This window comes from Nicotiana sylvestris, chromosome 1 (genome assembly GCF_000393655.2).
Source record: "Nicotiana sylvestris chromosome 1, ASM39365v2, whole genome shotgun sequence".
In the NCBI taxonomy this organism is placed as follows: domain Eukaryota; kingdom Viridiplantae; phylum Streptophyta; class Magnoliopsida; order Solanales; family Solanaceae; genus Nicotiana; species Nicotiana sylvestris.
Window position 1 is genome coordinate 25,665,090 of NC_091057.1, and position 16,955 is coordinate 25,682,044.

A 16,955-nucleotide genomic window follows, 5' to 3' on the forward strand; every position below is an offset into this window, starting at 1 on the left:
TTCGACTTCACTAGCATGTCGTCGATGTAGACCTCTATAGTCTTTCCAAGTTGTTCTTTGAACATTTTGGTGACTAACCTTTGGTACGTCGCCCCTACGTTCTTGAGTCCGAACGACATGACTCTATAGCAGTACGTTCCTTGGTGAGTGATAAAAGTGGTCTTTTCTTGGTCTTCTTCCGCCATTAGAATTTAGTTGTAACCAGAATAGGCGTCTAAGAAGCTTAATAGTCCGTGCCCCGCCGTTGCATCGATGAGCTGGTCGATATATGGTAATGGTAAGGAATCTTTTGGGCATGCTTTGTTCAGGTCGGTAAAGTCGACACACATCTGCCACTTCCCGTTCTTTTTTTAGCATGACCACGTTGGCAACCTACTGAGGCTATTTTGATTCTCGGACGAAACCATTAGCGAGCAACTTATCAACTTCTTCGTTGACTGCATCGTTGATTGCGGCATTAAACTTTCTCCTCATTTGCCGCACTGGCAGGTAAAGAGGATCGACATTCAGCCTATGTGTGGCGATATCCCTTGGGATTCCTGGCATATCTGAATGGGGAAAGGCAAACAAATAGGCATTGTTAGTTAAGAACTCATGGAACTTACCTAGTTCTGAGAGGTTGTGTCCTATATAAGCTTTTTTCATATTGTCGGTGTTGTCCAATTGAACAGGTCGAGGTCTTCTATGGTTATCTTGCAGGATTCTACAACATATGGGTCTTTGATGGCCTCTATTTGTATGTCGGGTTTGGTTCTCGATATGGGTGATTGCTATGATTCCGCACTTGCCCCCTTTAGTTGTTGGGTGTGTGTGCAATCTTGGGAGATTGGGTAGCATTCTTCGACGGTGTATTGCTCGCCCCGAATGCTGAATATTCCCTATGGGGTATAAAATTTGATTACTTGATAGAAACTTGACGGGACGACTCGCATGGCGTGTATCTATGGATGCCCTATGATAGTGTTGTAGGTTGTTTTCTGGTTCATGACGTGAAACGTTGTTTCCAGAGTGACTCATCCTGCTAGAATGGGCAACACTATCTTTCCAGAGGTTCGTTCCACTGCATTATTAAAAACCCGTTGTGTTATGTAGTGCGGTACTATCTTATCCTCGAGTCTCATCTGTATGAGGACTCGTGGGTGAATAATACACACGCTGCTTCTGGCATCTACCATTATTCTTTTTACATCGGTATCCATGATATGTAAAGTTATAACCAAAGCATCATATTGAGGGAAAGAAAAACAATTGGTATCTGAATTATCGAAGATGATACTATCTTCGTGGTCATCGTACCATTCGTGAGCGACTGTCCGCTTGAGTTTGTGTGTGGTAGTGAATTTCACATTGTTGATTACCGTATCATCGTCTCCACCAATGATCATTTGTATGGTACGAGCTGGTGAAGGTGGTTTTGGGGGTCCTTAAAGTTGATCGCGTCCACGAGCGAAGTTAACCCGTCCTCGATCGCTCAGCAGTTCTTTCAGGTATCCCTGGTTTAGCATTCTTACCACTTTCTCTTGCAGACCTATGCAGTCTTCGCTCTTATGTCCTCTTTCCTGATGGAATTCACACAGAACGTTTGATCTTCGGGTACTCGGATCTGACTTCATCTTTTGCGGCCACTGCACCTTTGTACCGAGCTTTTCTAGTGCATACACTATTTTTGAAGGAGAAATACAAAAGTTATGAGCAGATAACAGTGGAGGCATACCTCTTTCATTTCGATGTGACACGGTGTGTCGAGGCATGACGTCTGCATGTCGTGGAGGAGGTGGGATGGATGTCCAGATGTAGGGCTGATGCCTTTCTCGATTGAAACGGGATAGTTGATCCTTTCGACCATCGTTGCGGCGATCTCTCCTTGTTTCAGTTTGGACCGATGTTAGCCATTGGATCGAACCATTTAAGTCGTCCTCGTCTGCCCTTACTTCGGCACAATAGGCATTATGGATTTCTTCCTACGTGGTGGGCGGGTACTTCATGAGTCTACTTAGCAGTTTTTTGGTCTCTTTCGACCCGTTTCTATTTAACCCATTTTGGAAGGTTACTACCGCCATCCCCTCTGATACGTTCGATAGACTCATTCTTACCCTATTGAATCAGGCTAGAAAATCCCGAAGTCCTTCTCCTGTCGTCTGCCTAACGACGAAGATGTCATTTACCCTGGCTTCTGCCTTTTTTGCTCCCGCGTGAGCGATGACGAATTTATCTTCCATTTCTTCGAATGTTGATATTGACCGTGCCGGTAGTTGGGAATACCATGTCAGTGCTCCCCCTATCAAGGTTTCGCCAAACTTTTTCAGCAGCACTGATGACACCTGTTCTTTTGACAGATCGTTGCCTTTTACTGTCGTGACGTAGTGGGTTATGTGATCTTCCGGGTCCGTGGTACCATCATATATTTTCAAGTATGGCGGCATTTTGAAGGTTTTTGGAATAGAGTGGGGAGCTTCCCCTTTACTGTATGGTTGCTCGACGAATCGGCCTACGTCACATTTTGTTAGCAACTTTGGAGCGCCCGGTATTTTATCAACCCTTTCCTGATGCTCCTTCATCTGATCACGGAGCGTTTTGTTCTCGTTTTTCATTTCCTCCATTTTCCTTTAGATGGTTGCAAATGAATCGTTACCTACATCAATGATAGTATGAGTGTTACCTGTGCGTGGAGTTTTTGGCTCATCGGCGATAGTTGCGGTTTCTGAGTGTATTGTGCCTCCGATATCCCTTTGAACGGGTTTGTCGAGTATGCTGTTCAAGGTGTTTGTCAATCATTCTTCTAATAGCCTTTTCACAGCCGGTGGTGCTTCTCCTACTGCGGATGTTGAGGTTTCCCTCTCGCGCGAGACAGTCACGCTTTTGTGCGGGAGGGGGGGGGAAGGGGGGAGTGAGGTATCTCCCTCAGGTATAGTGCTTGACGTCGCGTTTTCATTATCTTCCCTACCGGCTTCGTTGATGGAATCCAGAAGGTTGTTCGTGACACCTACTATTGCCTTTAATCTTGCTTCCCTCTTTCCTGCCATTGTTGGTCTTTGCGAGGCTAAGAAGAGGTAATTATCTACTATTGTCATTGTTTGACTCCAAAGATATTGAAACCTTTTTGAATAAATTAATTAAAGAGAATGAAGGGGTAGATCTTAGCTAAGTATAATAAACTCTAGAACAAAAGGTATAAAAGATGAACACAATGGATAATATTTCTTGATCTTGCGAAAATGAGTGATCGAACGTTAAGAATGCAAATCTTTCATGTAGAAAAGTATTACAGTCAGTGTTCTTAGCTAAAAAATCCAAAAGCCCTCTTAACAATGTTGTTTTTCCGCTATATATAAGGGACAAACCCCTTTTGAACCCTAAAAGACATATCATAAGGAATATTCGAAGGTATATTCCTAGTGCCCCCTATTGGGCCTATACTATTGTAAAAGTCATACGTCCTCTGTTCGCCATCTATCATCCTCCACAGGACGTCGAGCTATGAAGATCTCGTCGTTTGTCGTATTCGTCAACAGCTGTGGTCATCCAAATTTGGACCCATACACTACTCTTTCCAGACCCCACTCATGGAATCACATTGGTTTTTTGTTGTTGTTGTTGATAATAACTTGTGTAACGACGTTTGATTTAATGATTCTGCAACTGCAAGCACTCTGGATTTGGTACAAATGAAGAAATTTAACTTAAATCAAGCAGCTCTAGTTTGGTAGCCTTTTAGTAGCTATTTTCCTTAGGTCAAAGAAGAAATCAAAGAGGGGGAAAAATAAATAGTAAAACAACTCTATATAGGCTTTTTAGCTGTGCATATAGAGATTCCCATTTCAGAATAACATGTTCGAATCTAATGAAAGAAAACTGCTACTATTTGTTTCTGAAAGTTAGAAAATTAAACCAATATAAGTTTATCATATTCATTTATTGATCATAACACCCAAAAATACAATTTTTGAAATTAAAAATAAAAATAAAAACAAGTTCCACACAACATAAGTTTCCTATCCTGTATAAATACTCTAGTCACACCAAATCAATGTAATAATCACTTCAACTCCTTTCTCCCCCCTTCAAAAATTGGGAAATAAGGAATTGACCGGAAAAACAACATAATAGTTACAATAAAAAAAATTAATAAATTTATTCTATTTAAACACCTCGAGCCAACATTTCTTGAAAATCAAGAATAGATTGTTGTCTTTCAATCTCCATATCTTCACGAAACTTAGAGATAAATTCCTCAGCTTTTCTATCCACTCCATTAATATGTGGCATTGAAGGAGTTCTCCATTCTTCAATATCACATATTCTACTACTAATACTTTCAACTCCCTTACGTTTTTTTATTGCAGTTTTTTCCTCAATTGCCCTCATAATAATCTCTTGCTCTTCTCGATCCAATTTACTTCTATTAGCATCACCACCACTACTTGACGCAACAAATTCTTTAGTCTGAGGCGCAGATATTGTACAACTTTGCTTTTGCATAGGTTCAGGGAAGAGCTGGTCCACATATATAAGCGAAGTATTTTTGTGACGTTGTTGGTATTGGTAGTAATGGTAAAAATTGCGACGAGTACGTGGGGGTGAAGAACGATTGATTAAGGAGTAGAATTTACGAGTAATAATAGGAAAAATGTAATTGTAAGCTCTAATACAAATGTCTTTGGAATTTTTGACAGCTTTTGAAAGCTTGAGCTTGTGTAATCTTGATTGTAATTTGTTGGTGAAGCTCTTCCATGCTTTTTTAGTGGGTAGAAGCTTCTTACCTAAGTTGAAATTTGACATTCAATTTGTGGTATGAGAGGAAATATTGCTGTTTTTTAAAGAAGAAGAGGCTAGATTGAGAGGAAGAGAAGGTGAAGAGTGGATTTTATTTGGAGTTGTGTGTGTGTGTAAGGTGTATAACAGAAATGTTAGGCTGGATTGGTTCCTTGAACCTTTTGGTTATGACTCATTCTTTTCTTCACATGATTTCTTTTATCATCTTTTTTGGCTTTTTTGTAAGAAAGGGATCAAAGATTAGACTGGAAACCTATGTATAAGAATTAAAAGGTCTTTTTTTATGTTTAGGTATATCTAACTTTCGGTTAAGTATTTGAAGTCTATGGCGGCAGAAATCTTGAGTCTTAAGTTTGTGCTCAATTTATTGTGAAAATTTAAAATAAAAAGAAAAAAATGAAGTAAAGTGTAGGTTTGATTAGAAAGTTGTAGTGGATTTCTTTGGTGGCAGACTAATGAAGTAATGCTCTTTCATGTCTGTGATCGATTATATGGTCTATCAAAAATAATTTTTCTACTTTTCAGAATAGGGGTATGGTTTGCATATATACACTTTACTCTTCAGACTTCACTTGTAAAAATTCATTAGGTTTGGTGTTGCTGTTATACACGCATTTTACTATCTATTGGAATTGTTTCTCTATTATTGTTCTCCCAAGTCCCCCATAGACAATTTTTTTTCAATTCTTTTTATTACATAGGGGAGAGAGAGGACGAAAAGGGATTGTCTCTAATCTCTCTCTATATATATAAAGGAGGGACATAAAAGAGTGGGGTGACACATCTCTTTGGCCAACAATGCTATTTATCTTTTTTTGTCAATTTTTTGATATTTTACTTCATTTTTCATGGTTAAAAAAATATTAATTCAGGTAGTTACAAATAGAATTTAATATTCAACTACTATTACATTGCAACGTTTCAAATTCCTTAACTATGAAGAAAAACTATACAACTAAACACTCGTGCCTTTTACCGTTACAACCTTTCAGATTATTTATTTATACTCTCTCAGGTCTTAGCCTCCCCTCTATATATTCATTCACAAAGTCAATCTATTCATGCTTGAAATAAACATTAGTCATGAGTAGAGGAGATCAGATCACAGTCACAAATTCTGATGAAGAAGCTTCCATGAAATGGCTACGAAGGTTGCTCTCCACGTTCCAAAACCTCTCCATTGCACATATAATTCCTTTTCAATCTGTAGTTATTTTTTCCTTTTCACCATTACGATTTTATGTTCATACGTAGATCTCCTAAATACAAACTTGACCTAATTATTAGTCGTTTCCTCTTCATTGTAGACAGAAGCTTCACAGAGGATAGTGTTTATTATATTGTTGCTTCACCGAATCTTAAAGGTTGTAAGTTGTAACAATTATTGTGATTCGTCATTGAAGGAAGAGAAGTTGACGATTAAAGGTTGTTGGTGTATCTGATTTCTGATTTATCATAGGAAGGCAGAGAAATAGAGAAGAGACTATTTACGGTGAAGAGACTGTGAAAACTTTATCATGGGAATAGTAGGTAACATTAAAAAATGAGGTACTTTGCAATGACTAATATTTGCTTTCTTAAGTTGCCTACTTAGTTTGAAAATTTCAGTATTTTAATATTTTATTGATTATAAATTATTAAAAATTTAAGTTCCATGATGGGAGTTATGCCCATGCCTCGAGACTTATACGTACGTCTTTACTTATGTTTCTCACACCCTTGCCTTGAAATCACGCCCGAGTTTGGTAGCTTTGTACTTCTTATCGTCATGAGAAGCAAAAACTATATTTTTGCAAGTGGTTCGAATTTGCATTATCATCTGATACCTAGAATTGGAGATTATAGTAATGATTCATTATTTTATTTTTTATGATCTTTTATTTGTTCTCTCGCTTATGTCATCATTAAAACAAGTTACATATTTTGTTATTTTGTTATAGGAATTATGAAATTCCAAAATATAAGGAGTGCAGATCTGCACTCCTTATAGGGATCATTTTAGTACATATTTCATTATTTTGTTATAGGGATTATGGATCGTCAGTATTCACTATGAAATTTCGAGTTATTAGTGGAGTTTTCAGGATATTATTAGTGCTGCTTAATCTTCCTCCCTTTACCTATATTGCCAACGATGAGATTTTTGTAATGAAATGATAACTACGAAGAAATCAAGTCCTAAGGTTTAGTATTACTGATGCTAATGTCTCCAAATACAGTCAAGTAAACTCAACAAGTTAAGTTCCATAATATGAGTATTCATTTATGATAATGATCCTAATGGAATATTTACGTACTACTATAAGATCTTTTGAATTATCCCTTTCCACATTAAATTTTAAGGAGGTGGGAGATTAGAAGAAAAAAAGAAACAAAGAAAGAAGGCAATAAGGTCGGAAAAGGAAAAAAGCCCAAGAAAGCAATAATACAATTTTTGGCATAACCTATGATAGATTCTTGCACAATCTCTATTGCCTTTTTTCTTTCTCATTTTGTATCTTACTTAATAGGAAAAATTCAGTTCGTTAACTCAATGACGCCTTTAATAACCGCGCAACGCGCGCGGGTGTATTTACTAGTTATAAATAAATAATGCAAACAAGTAAATTTTCAGGTTGAAGTGTTTCAATAATTTGAGCTATTGATGTTTTGTTGTGTCCCCGCATCTAGGTTAATTCGTGTACAAGATGTGACAAAGGCTAAATCCAACTTGTAAAGATAAGAATCGTACAATTTGCTAGTCTGGTTTTGAGGCCCTTAACTCACGCTAACCTCTCTTTACAGCTCAATCCATATAAGCGTAGGCCCAGTGGACCCACCTTTACAAGCCTCTGGAGACTCTTTTGGCCCCATCATTACAATTTTATTTAAAAATTGGACGGGGCGCCTTATTTGGTCACCTCATTTAACATATACCTATTTTTTAAAAAAGTTTTAATTTGTACCTACTTTTTAAACAATTTCAACCCTCTTTCTCCTCCTCCTCCTCCTCCTCCTCCTCCTCCTCCTCCTCCTCCTTCTTCTTCTTCTTCTTCTTCTTCTTTCTGTTGTTGTTGGTGCTGCTATGAAACTTCAATTTATAGGATGATTGCCATAAATATGTTTATCAGATTATTTAAAAAAATATAATATAAATAATTACGTTAGTTAGTAGACAATAATTTGTGAATATTTCCACGTACGTAAGTTAGTAGACAATGATAATTCTGTTCTTTCACGTTTATTATTTCCAAAATTTATGATTTAGATACTGTTGGCAATCTGATTACTTATCTAATATGTTAGAAAGCTTTTTCAAAAACTTCAGCTTATATAGTTCTGAAGTTTTTACAAATGAACTAAATAATTTCAGCTTCTTCTGCTGAAGTTTTTGAAAAAGCTTTATGACAAAACTAATGAATCCATGACAAAAAAACTTCAGCTTATTTAGTGCTGAAGTTTTTACAAATGAACTAAATAACTTCAGCATCTTCTGCTGAAGTTTTTGAAAAAGCTTTATGACAAAACTAATGAATCCAGGACAAAAAAACTTCAGCTTTTAGTGCTGAACTTTTTACAAATGAACTAAATAACATCAGCATATTCTGGTGAAGTTTTTGAAAAAGCTTATCCAGGACAAAAAAAACTTCAGCTTATTTAGTGCTAAAGTTTTTATAAATGAACTAAATAACTTTAGCATCTTCTGCTGAAGTTTTTGAAAAAGCTTAATGACAAAACTAATGAATCCATGACAAAAAAAATTTCAGCTTATTTAGTGCAATTACAAACAAAAACTTCAGCAAATAGAGAAAAAAATTTCATCTACTTTGCTTAAGTTCAGCAATTACAAACAAAAACTTCAGCACACTTGGTTCAGCATACTTGCTACTTCAGACCCGTCTACTAGAATTTTGAAGTTTTGCGTGATTGCCTTTGCTACTTCAGCCCCGTATGTTGAAGTTATGCGAAAAAATGGGTATGTTTGCAATTTTTTTGCAAAGCGGACACAAGTTAAAACGTGTCCCAAAAAAACGGGTATAGATACAAATCCCCCAATTTTCTCAACGGAGTATTCTCTTTTCTATACATTTTTTTTAATTCAAATTTTTAGTAGATTAATTAAGCAACCAGCAAATTTACAATAAAACTAACTATGAGCGTACTTCCAATAGAAAGAACTATCATATATTCTGAACTCTCTTGCCAGGTAATAATCAACTAAATTTGCTTGTTTCTTAACCTAAACCAAAGAAATCTCAGGATTTTTCCTTACCAAAAACCAATCGTCATCTAAAAACACTCCAAACTCTGCAAAATTCTTCACTTGAGTGTTACAAGAAAACACAATTTCTTGGGCATCATATTCAATTATACCCAAGCCATTAAAATGTTGAATCAACCAGACGAAGGCAAAATGTAAACCTATAATTTTAGCATGCCTATCATTAATACAATCTCAAAAAACCTAAGAAGTTGCAGCTACAAATTGACCTGCTAAATTAAGCACAACAACCCTGCTCCACTATAGAGGCGGATCGATGATTTAAAGTTAATGAATTCTTACAACAATCTCAACTTGATATACAACAATTTATGGGTTCACAATATGATATTTATAGATATTTAATGAATTTCTAAGTACATATATAAGGTATAAACAAAAGCTATTGGATTCCGATGAACCCAATCTCTATGCTCTGCATCCGCCCCTGCTTCACATAAATTGACCTAATAAGGAAGATAAATTGACCTGCTGAATTACGCGCAACAACTCATGGTCCACTGCAGCCCAAAATACCCAAAATAAGGAAGACAACTGCATCTATTTTGTATTTTCAGATTTCGTAGAAGCTTAAAAAATTATATTTATGTTCAAATATAAATAAAAATTTCTTGAGAGATTTGACTTATAACTAGAAGAAATTGTAATAATCCACATAAATCAATTAACCCATTCGCCCCCATGTTTGCTAATTTTGTGCTAATGTATCTCCCTTTGAATTAAGTAGTAATATTATAATGATTTATTTTCATAAAACACAAGTATGAGATAGCTCTGTTCTTTCCCTATTCTTAATTCCACAAGTGAATTATTGATCTATATCTAAAGTTTTCTTTCCACATGTTAACTGATATGTGCTTCATCGTTGTTGCTTGACATGAATATATATAATCTGCCTTACCTAATTTGGCCAGAGGTTCTTTCTCATGAAACCGAAAAAACGAGTGAGAAAAAATAAAAGAAATTTAAAATCTCGTATTAACTCAAAACAAACATCACATGCTTTTGGCATATAATGCAATTTATTAAGAGCCACTAGTCAACTCATTATTCTCATAAACTTTACATTTTATTAGCTATTTAAACTTAAGCATTACACAAAAGCCTCAACAGCATTAGAAAGTTAAGCTTTTAAAAGAGCTTCAACAGCAGTTAAAGCATAGTTAAATGCCCTAGTTGAATATCCACCTGACCTTCTACCAGCAAAAACAGTTGCTTCTTCTCTATTATACTTCAAACTTCTTGCTTCTTGTCTTGATATCTGGTAAGAGTTCATCAGAACTTCCTCCGGCATTGCTCGGATCGCCGATAAACGTCCGGCTAATGGGCTGGTCATGGCTTGATCGTTGGTTTTGAATGCAATGTAGTCTAGTCCTTGGTTTCCTGCTCTTTTTACTACTGCAAAGTTTTGTGGTACTATGAGCATTTGACCTTCTCTGACTTGGTCGTTGAATACGGAGTTTCCGGTGTCGCCGACTACCTGAATCCGACCGCTTCCTCGGAGAATGTAGAGGATGCTGTGTGCGTTCATGTTCCAGTATGGTGCCATTACTGCGTTCTGCAAAACTCAAATGTGGCACGATTAGGGGTGACAAACCTGTCTTGTACGATTTACTTAGAAAAATTGAATTAATATGTAATTGACCCTAAAAGAAGAATTAACACAAAATATCTTGATTTGTTGTTATTAGTGGCTGCTTCCACTTGAAGTGTGACGTATAGGTCTAACTGCTAATAGTATTTTTGTGAAAAAAAATTGACTTGCCTGGTAAAGGACTCCTCTTTCAGCACTGAGCTGAAGCCAGTTGAGAATTGGAAGCTTATGGCTGTTGAGGGTGCTAATACGTCCGCCACGTGGATTGTACACGTCAGCACGAGATGGGCGGCCCAAGTTCTCTCCAAGCCTCATGGTACAAATAGTTTCCTCAAGCCCATTGGGCTGTGATCCTCCTCTTCCCTCACGTTCTCTGCTGGGCCTCTGTTCTTCTCTTTCTTCAAATTCTGGGCTTAAAACATCGAACCTCTCGACCCGAATAATTCGGCCCCTTTGATCCTCTCTGCCCTGTAAGTTCCTGACTAATTCGGGGTCAACGTTGAAAACATCGGCGAGGAGATTTTGGTCAAAGCCGTCAAAAAGGTTGCCGGTTTGACGACGTTGTTGTTGTTGTTCACCTTGTTCTTGTTCTCTTCGGCCTCGGATTTCTTCTTCGTACCTGCTTCCACTTTGTCCACTGGGATTTGGGTTTCCAGCAAGGAAGAAATGCTGTGAAATAATGGAATTATTATTAATTCCAAAATTATTGAAACAAAGTCTATATATGATTCTCATTGTATTTATTATTCTTTAGCGACATCAGGTACAACATTAAGTCAAGAGATCACTAACAAAATTGAAAAATTAGCAATACGCTCGTAGCTATTGAAATTTTTTCGAAAAATCCATTGTTAAATAGGATTAGTGATGGATTTTTTTTGTTTAGCTACGTTAATTCCTGTTTTGTTAGTAGTGGATGGAATATGAGTGATTTTTATATATGTAAATTTTTATGCTAAGTTAGCCCATTTTATCCATTTTTCTGCAGTTAAATTGACTATGTTCAGCATATTTGTGTAAATTCAATCACCGCAGGGGTTAAAATTTAAGAATTAAATGTAAAAATTATACCAATTAAAGAAAATGTAGGAAATTTTACTTCATCATCCAAAATCCCAGTACAATATTTTATTTAAATCTAGTTTTAGATTCTACTAATATCACTTAAATCTACGTAAAAGAATCATAATTTATATTATTACTACGCCAGTAAATTGTTTGAATAACAGGATCAACAAAGCCTTTTGACTTTTTGAATACAAGAGTAAATCTTTTAAAAGAAAGAAAGAAAACATGATAATAATATATTATAATACTACTCACTCCGTCTTAAATCATCTGGGATTCCTAAGAATAGTTGGAATTATTTTAGAAGTTCAAGACAAAATAAATTAATTTTTCTATTCAAATATAGTTGTTCTTGAAAATGAATAAAACAGGTAAATGGAGATAACAGATAAATATTTGATGAAGAAAGACATAATTAAGGGTAAAATAGTCTAAAACCCTCCTAATTAATGTTTCTCGGGGCGCGTAAAAAAAAAGACGAAAAACAATATAAAAGATAAAGATAAAAAAGGCAGACAAATAATTTGAGAGTAGTATAAATTTTGTACATATAGAGCGGTAACCTAGGAAAACAAAAAACTAGTAGTAGTTACTAACTAAATTAAATCTTACCCTGAAGTGGAGATCAAGCTGGTTAGCAGGATTGCTGGTATCAAGCAAAGCGACAGTAACAAGGCGTTCTTGACCATTGTTATAAAACCAAAGAGTAACACCTGCTGGCAATGCAAGTACATCACCCTCTCTAAATTGCCTGACTTTCTGATGTTGATCACCACCACTTCTGAACTGCCTTTCTCCTTCTCTGCTTTCTTCTCCCCTCATGCCCCTCTCTCTTTGCCGTGATTCATATGTTTCGGCACATCCAGGTATTACACTACCCAAAAGTCCACTTCCTTCATTTCACAACCCCAAGATTTTTATGTAGCTAAAAAAAGGAGACAAAACATGGACCTAGCTACTATAACATATGGAAGATTCTTTTTTTTTTTTTTAATAAAAATAAAAATCACATTAAGAGTACATGCCTATATCCCTAATTGTTTGGGGTATTTCCCTTTTTCGCCGCAAATAAAATTTATATATCACTAGAAGTCTAGAATCGCTACTAAAAAACTAAAAAAATAGTAATTAGTGACAGACAAAGACAAATTCTGTAACCAAATTAAAAAAATTATCCCTAATTATCAAAAATTAGCTACCTGTCCAGTTTTTTTGTAGTGAATAAAGGTGTAAAAAAGTTGAAATCACCATCAGGTAACAACAGGTAATATCTATAATTTTTCTAACGTGATAACTTAAGAAAATAAAGTACATAACTTTCTTTAAATATAGGTCAAAATAAATTTTTTAATTACACTATCAATGTATACAAGTTAAATTTAATAACCAATTTTGCTAATTGAATTGTTGAAATACCTAAAAAGAACACCCGCCTCCCCCCCCAAAAAAAAAAAAAATAACTCCATTATTAACAACGTAGAATAATGATTGAATCTTTAATTGAAGGAGCGGAGAATGGAATCAAAAATTGAAACAACATAGATAAATGCAAACCTTGGACAATGTAGAGGAGTTGAGGAGCATTATTGTAATGAGGCAAGAGCAAGCCCTGAGGTTGAATAACATTTCTAACAGCAGCAACTCCAGCACATTCAAATTCCTCATTATTACGGTCCCAAAACTCAGTGGTTCCAGCCTCTGAGTCAAATTTATAAGTTGGTTCCCGAGCATTAAGGCTCTGGATCCGACACTCAGTTCTGGCTCGGCCACGGCGGTGTTGTTGTTGTTGCTGAAGTTTCTGCCATAAGAATCGTTGCTGTTGCTCTATTTGAGCAAAGCAACCATTAAAGAGGAGAAAAAAGCAAAGGGCAAGAGGAAGAAGAGAACGTATTTCCATATTGGTGATATTTGAGTGGTGATTGATGTGATGAGAAGGAGAAATTGGGGTTTGGTATTTGTAGGAGAAGAAGGGGTGATTTAGGTTTGACACGTGAAATGGGAAGTGAGACATTTGGCTTTGTTTTTCTGCATGGCCATGCATGAATTTATTATAAGGATTCTTAGTTTCTTGACACCTAAGAAGTTAATAGTTTGCTATGTGGCGAATATCCGCAGAAGAAAGTAAGTGAGTTTGTGTTTGGGTTTGCATGGATTCTTGTTTTGATGCAAAGGAGACAGAAGGAGCTGAGGTGTAAATGCATGTATCCCGTTAGAGGACTACATACAGAAACATATATACATTGATGAATGAGCTACAACAAGAACTCAAGAAAAATTATGTATACCTATTAACGCCATTAGTTAACGTATTTGATGTGTTAGAACTTTTTTTTTAATAACATTTCCTAGTTATACTGAGGGTGTTATATTAGCAAAAAATAGAGTTTGTTGATACGTTGATGTGTTGAACTAGTTGTTAAGAGATTAAATTTGAAAACAATAATGTACTACCTGTCAAACTTGATCAAGTTAGAGCGGAAATGTAACAACTCCAAACTATAAATTGTATTGATGGTAGTATCTAACAATTACCACTCAACGAAGAAGAACAAAAGAACAACAGAGCAAGATAGAATAGAACCAAAGAAGGGGATGAGAAGCTAGATTCAAAATTGGTGAGGAGAGGACTCAGACATTTTTCTCAACAGTATCCCCCTGCACATCCCCTGGATCCCAAATATAACTCCCCGATAATCTCTTTGGTTGTTTAATCCTTGGGCTTTCTTTTAAATTGGGTCCTGACCCAATATTTCTAACTGGATCAGTCTTGTTCCACAAATTTGGCCCATAAGTCCTTACTGCGTTAGCCTTGTTCACAATAATACTCCCCTGCTAAAAAAGAACCTTGTCCTTAAGGTTCGAATTAGGAACACTGCTAGCAACACGTCCCCCACCAAATATTGGCCCGATGTAAGCGAGCATTGATCCTCTAGTAGGAATGGAGTGCATATACAAGTCTTTCAAACAACATGAACAAATATCCATTGCGCATAGAAAGGTGATCGTTGTAGATTCTGCAATTACAAGCAAAGGCCTGTCTTTTGAGATGCTTGGTTTAGTGCTGTCATGATATAAGAAAGTAGTTGGCTAACAAGTGATTTCGTCAAGAAGCCAAAGACCAATGTACTAACGAGCATAATAATAGTTGCAGGGGTAGGAGCCTTATCTTGATAAAGAACCTGCAACATACAAATAATTTTCATTGACGAAAATATTTGCTCCAATATCTGCTACCACCACAGATTCAAAATATTGTAACACCCCACCATCACCTATAGTGACAATATAAGTATACCAATTTTTTTCTTCCAACAAACAAATGAAGGATAAGTCCACGTAAACAAATCTTGGGGGACCAGTTGTTGGCATACATGACTTTAACTAAATGCTCATCGCCATTTCTTTCTACTACTATTTCCACAGGCCCACGAACACTAGTTTGAATCTCATCAAATTGCGCATAGTTCTGGAACCCAATAACAGCATGAAGCGGTGCAATATGATTCATTCTAACAAGCACCATGTAGCAAATCTCAGTTTCACAATCCAGAGGAGTACTAAGATCATGTTGTGAAACTATTGACCATGTGAAGTTCTCTACCAAAGCTTTATGTTTAACATCCAAATATTCAGCCAAGACTAGTGTATATTCTTCCCCTGCAATTGAAAAACATGTGGATGCAATGGAGTCATAGATAACATACAGCCTACTGGATAAGGTGTGACTACCTACAATTATGAAATAAGACCCAAAAGGTTCAACTGGAACCAATACCAAGTCATTTTCTGTTGAGTGCAAGCTAAAACAAGAAAGCGTTGAAGCTCCAACTTGAGAATTATCACTGTCACTTTTAAATGCCTTCAGTAATATATCCCTAGTCTCCATGTCTTTAGGATCCAATGCACAGGCATCAAGCAAGAGTTGGCACCCATCTTCATATGAATTGTCACACCTCCTTTTTACCTACACCCCTAAAAGGGACGCAAATGGAGTTTTTCCAATTAAAGGACAATCGAAAGGGGATTTGTTTATTTATTTCAGAGTCGCCACTTGGGAGATTTATGGTGTCCCAAGTCACCAGTTTAATCCCGAATCGAGGAAAAGAATGACTTTGTATTACAATTGTCACACCTCCTTTTTCCGCCCCCGCGAGGGGTGAAGGAGTTTTTTCAATTAAAGGACAATCGAAACGGGATTTGTTTATTTATTTCAGAGTCGCCACTTGGGAGATTTAGGGTGTCCCAAGTCACCAATTTAATCCCGAATCGAGGAAAAGAATGACTCTGTATTACAGTCTGCGAACCAGAAATCCGGATAAGGAATTCTGTTAACCCGGGAGAAGGTGTTAGGCATTCCCGAGTTCTGCGGTTCTAGAACGGTCGCTCAACTGTCATATTCGGCTTGATTATCTGATTTAATACATATTGAACCTATGTGCGAATTTTAACTTTTAACCGCTTTTGTCATTATTATTATTTTTATCAAGAATTGCAACATCGTGGAAACACATCTCGAACCACGTCACATCAATGCACCCGTGGTTGTAGGCATATTTCGACTCTGTTGAGATTTGGATTTGGGTCACATAAATGTGCACCCGAGTTTAGGAAGTTAACATTATTAAATACGCGCCTAAAGCAACTAGCGTATCATTATTTTGGGTAGGGCCGTGAAATTTGCTAAACGGCCCGTCCCGGAATCTAAGCAATCCTAAAGCAAATATTTACTGAGGGCCCCGCAATTTTGTATTTTTATTCGGCGAGGCTCATCTCATTCCTATTATTGAAAGGGCAATCCTAGAAGTGGCTAAGGTTTTCTATTAAACTTGTCTCTAAACATGAAAAAAAAAGAACAAAGTCCTAATTAGTTCACATGCTTGAAAAGTCCGGGCCTAACTTTTGCAAATTTGATTTAGTTTCGAAATGTCGAGAGTAGAACGTACAGGAATCCTGGCATGATTCGAGCCCCCAGAAATTGCTAAACTCACCACATCACGCGAGCCTACCCTTGCTCGTTACCTTAACTAACAATCTTAGACTTACAACTATGTTTCTTTTTCCTTAAAGTGTTGCAATACCTTTTCGAGTAACAATTGAGGGTAGGAATAATGCTAAGATCTAGTTGACCAAGAACTCAACAATCATGCTATAATCCGAGATTAGTTAACAACCTACTAACTATTTCCGGAATCAAACCACAAGTGCTATTTTGCAAATTATCGGAAGTTATATCCAACATTCATTACATGTCAAGTTCTG

At 36.5% G+C, this 16,955-nt stretch overlaps 2 protein-coding genes across 2 annotated transcripts; both read right to left on the bottom strand.

The window, feature by feature from the left end:
• Window positions 1-3,875: 3,875 nt before the first annotated feature.
• Window positions 3,876-5,009, bottom strand: LOC104227378 (uncharacterized). The gene has a single exon (XM_009779614.2). The coding sequence runs from the start codon at window positions 4,777-4,779 to the stop codon at window positions 4,141-4,143; it is 639 nt and encodes a 212-aa protein (XP_009777916.1). The 5' UTR covers window positions 4,780-5,009; the 3' UTR covers window positions 3,876-4,140.
• Window positions 5,010-10,066: 5,057 nt separating this feature from the next.
• LOC104227375 (11S globulin seed storage protein Ana o 2.0101-like) lies at window positions 10,067-13,593 on the bottom strand. The gene is made up of 4 exons (XM_009779613.2): window positions 13,251-13,593; window positions 12,309-12,589; window positions 10,800-11,297; window positions 10,067-10,592 (listed from the first exon to the last, which is right to left on the bottom strand). Exons 1-4 carry the CDS (start codon window positions 13,591-13,593, stop codon window positions 10,158-10,160), a joined length of 1,557 nt encoding a protein of 518 aa, XP_009777915.1. The 3' UTR covers window positions 10,067-10,157.
• Between the last annotated feature and the right edge of the window lie 3,362 nt (window positions 13,594-16,955).

What these genes read in the sequence shown, in the direction of transcription:
- LOC104227378 (XM_009779614.2), bottom strand. Translation starts at nt 4,779, where the DNA reads ATGTCAAATTTCAACTTAGGTAAGAAGCTTCTACCCACTAAAAAAGCA.
- LOC104227375 (XM_009779613.2), bottom strand. Translation starts at nt 13,593, where the DNA reads ATGGAAATACGTTCTCTTCTTCCTCTTGCCCTTTGCTTTTTTCTCCTC. An exon ending in ACTCCTCTACATTGTCCAAG is followed by an intron (nt 12,590 to 13,250) that starts GTTTGCATTTAT and finishes TGTGAAATGAAG; the next exon opens with GAAGTGGACTTTTGGGTAGT. An exon ending in AGCTTGATCTCCACTTCAGG is followed by an intron (nt 11,298 to 12,308) that starts GTAAGATTTAAT and finishes ATTATTTCACAG; the next exon opens with CATTTCTTCCTTGCTGGAAA.